The sequence below is a fragment of the Acanthamoeba castellanii genome, assembly GCF_000313135.1.
Source record: "Acanthamoeba castellanii str. Neff unplaced genomic scaffold scf7180000083781, whole genome shotgun sequence".
Lineage (NCBI taxonomy): Eukaryota > Discosea > Longamoebia > Acanthamoebidae > Acanthamoeba > Acanthamoeba castellanii.
Window position 1 is genome coordinate 8,596 of NW_004457392.1, and position 1,061 is coordinate 9,656.

The 1,061-nt window shown below is 58.6% G+C and overlaps 1 protein-coding gene across 1 annotated transcript in view; it reads left to right on the forward strand.

The window, feature by feature from the left end:
• ACA1_311970 (DR1associated protein 1 (negative cofactor 2 alpha), putative) overlaps positions 1-473 on the forward strand; it is a gene marked incomplete at both ends in the record, with an annotated part of 737 nt that extends 264 nt beyond the window's left edge. The window contains 3 exons of the mRNA XM_004337738.1: positions 7-86; positions 174-234; positions 319-473. Coding sequence (XP_004337786.1) covers positions 7-86; positions 174-234; positions 319-473 — 296 coding nt within the window. The remainder of the gene's footprint in view (positions 1-6; positions 87-173; positions 235-318) is intronic.
• Positions 474-1,061: the final 588 nt, after the last annotated feature.

Here is a 1,061-nt window from a genome sequence, read left to right on the forward strand (position 1 = left end):
CTGGAGTTGTTTTTGCACGACCTGCTGATCAAGTCGGCGGCCGTCACGCAAGAGAAGAACGGCAAGAGTATCAGCCCCACGCACATGTACGCCTTTCCCCCCAACCACGTGCTTCCAGCTGCGAGCGCTGCGATTCACCTTTAGTCGCGCGTGTACACGGTCACAACAGCAAGCAGTGCGTTATGGCGACCCCCGCCTTTGATTTCCTCACGGACATCGTGAAGGACATACCCGGTTCGTGCTCTCACCCCTCCTTACTACACATGCGTGTCGCTTCGCTGGGCTGATGGTAGGGCATGTGCGTGCGTGTGCGTGCAGACATCGAGCCCGACAAACCGAAGAGAACGCGCAAGCCACGAGGGGAAGGCAAGCGAGGCCGCAAGAAGGGCGCCGAGGCTGCAGATGCGGATGCAGAAGACGCGGAGGCCGAGGACGATGGGGAGGAGGAAGACGCCGACGACGGTGATGAGTAGCTTCACCGTAAAGCCGCCTTTTCCATCAGTGACCCACCGGCGGACCGTACTCGGGCCGCGTTTCTTGTTTGTCTCCGGAGCCAACGCTCCTTGTAGCGATTTATTTTCTTGAAGCCGAAGAGCAGGCACAGGTGGTGCCCCGCGCGTGCTACGAGGAAGGAGAAAAGCGGGACGTAGGGGAAGTGCGGATGGAGGCGATGATGATGATGATGATGATGCAGACAGCTGAGAGAGCGGCCGATCGAGAGGTCGCTGTCTCCGTCGTCGAGGAGGTTGGAGACGATTTCTTTCACCTCGTCGGGAAGAGGAAGCTGTTGAAGTAGTTGATGCTGTTGCTTGTGCGGATGGTGACGACGGCGATGGTGTCGGTCGTCGATGGAGGAAAGGAGATGATGATGAAGAAGAAGAGTGGTAGTGGGTTGATGTGTGCTGCTAGTACCTAAACTGCGATGACTGAGGCGTAACTGCTACGCTGTTCCGCGGCCGTTCCGTCCCAACGCCTCGGGTCTCCCCCACGGGGAGAGAACCGGTGAGCGGGGAGGAATCGAAGCCACTTAGAAGGAACAGCGTAGCAGTTACGCGCGGCTA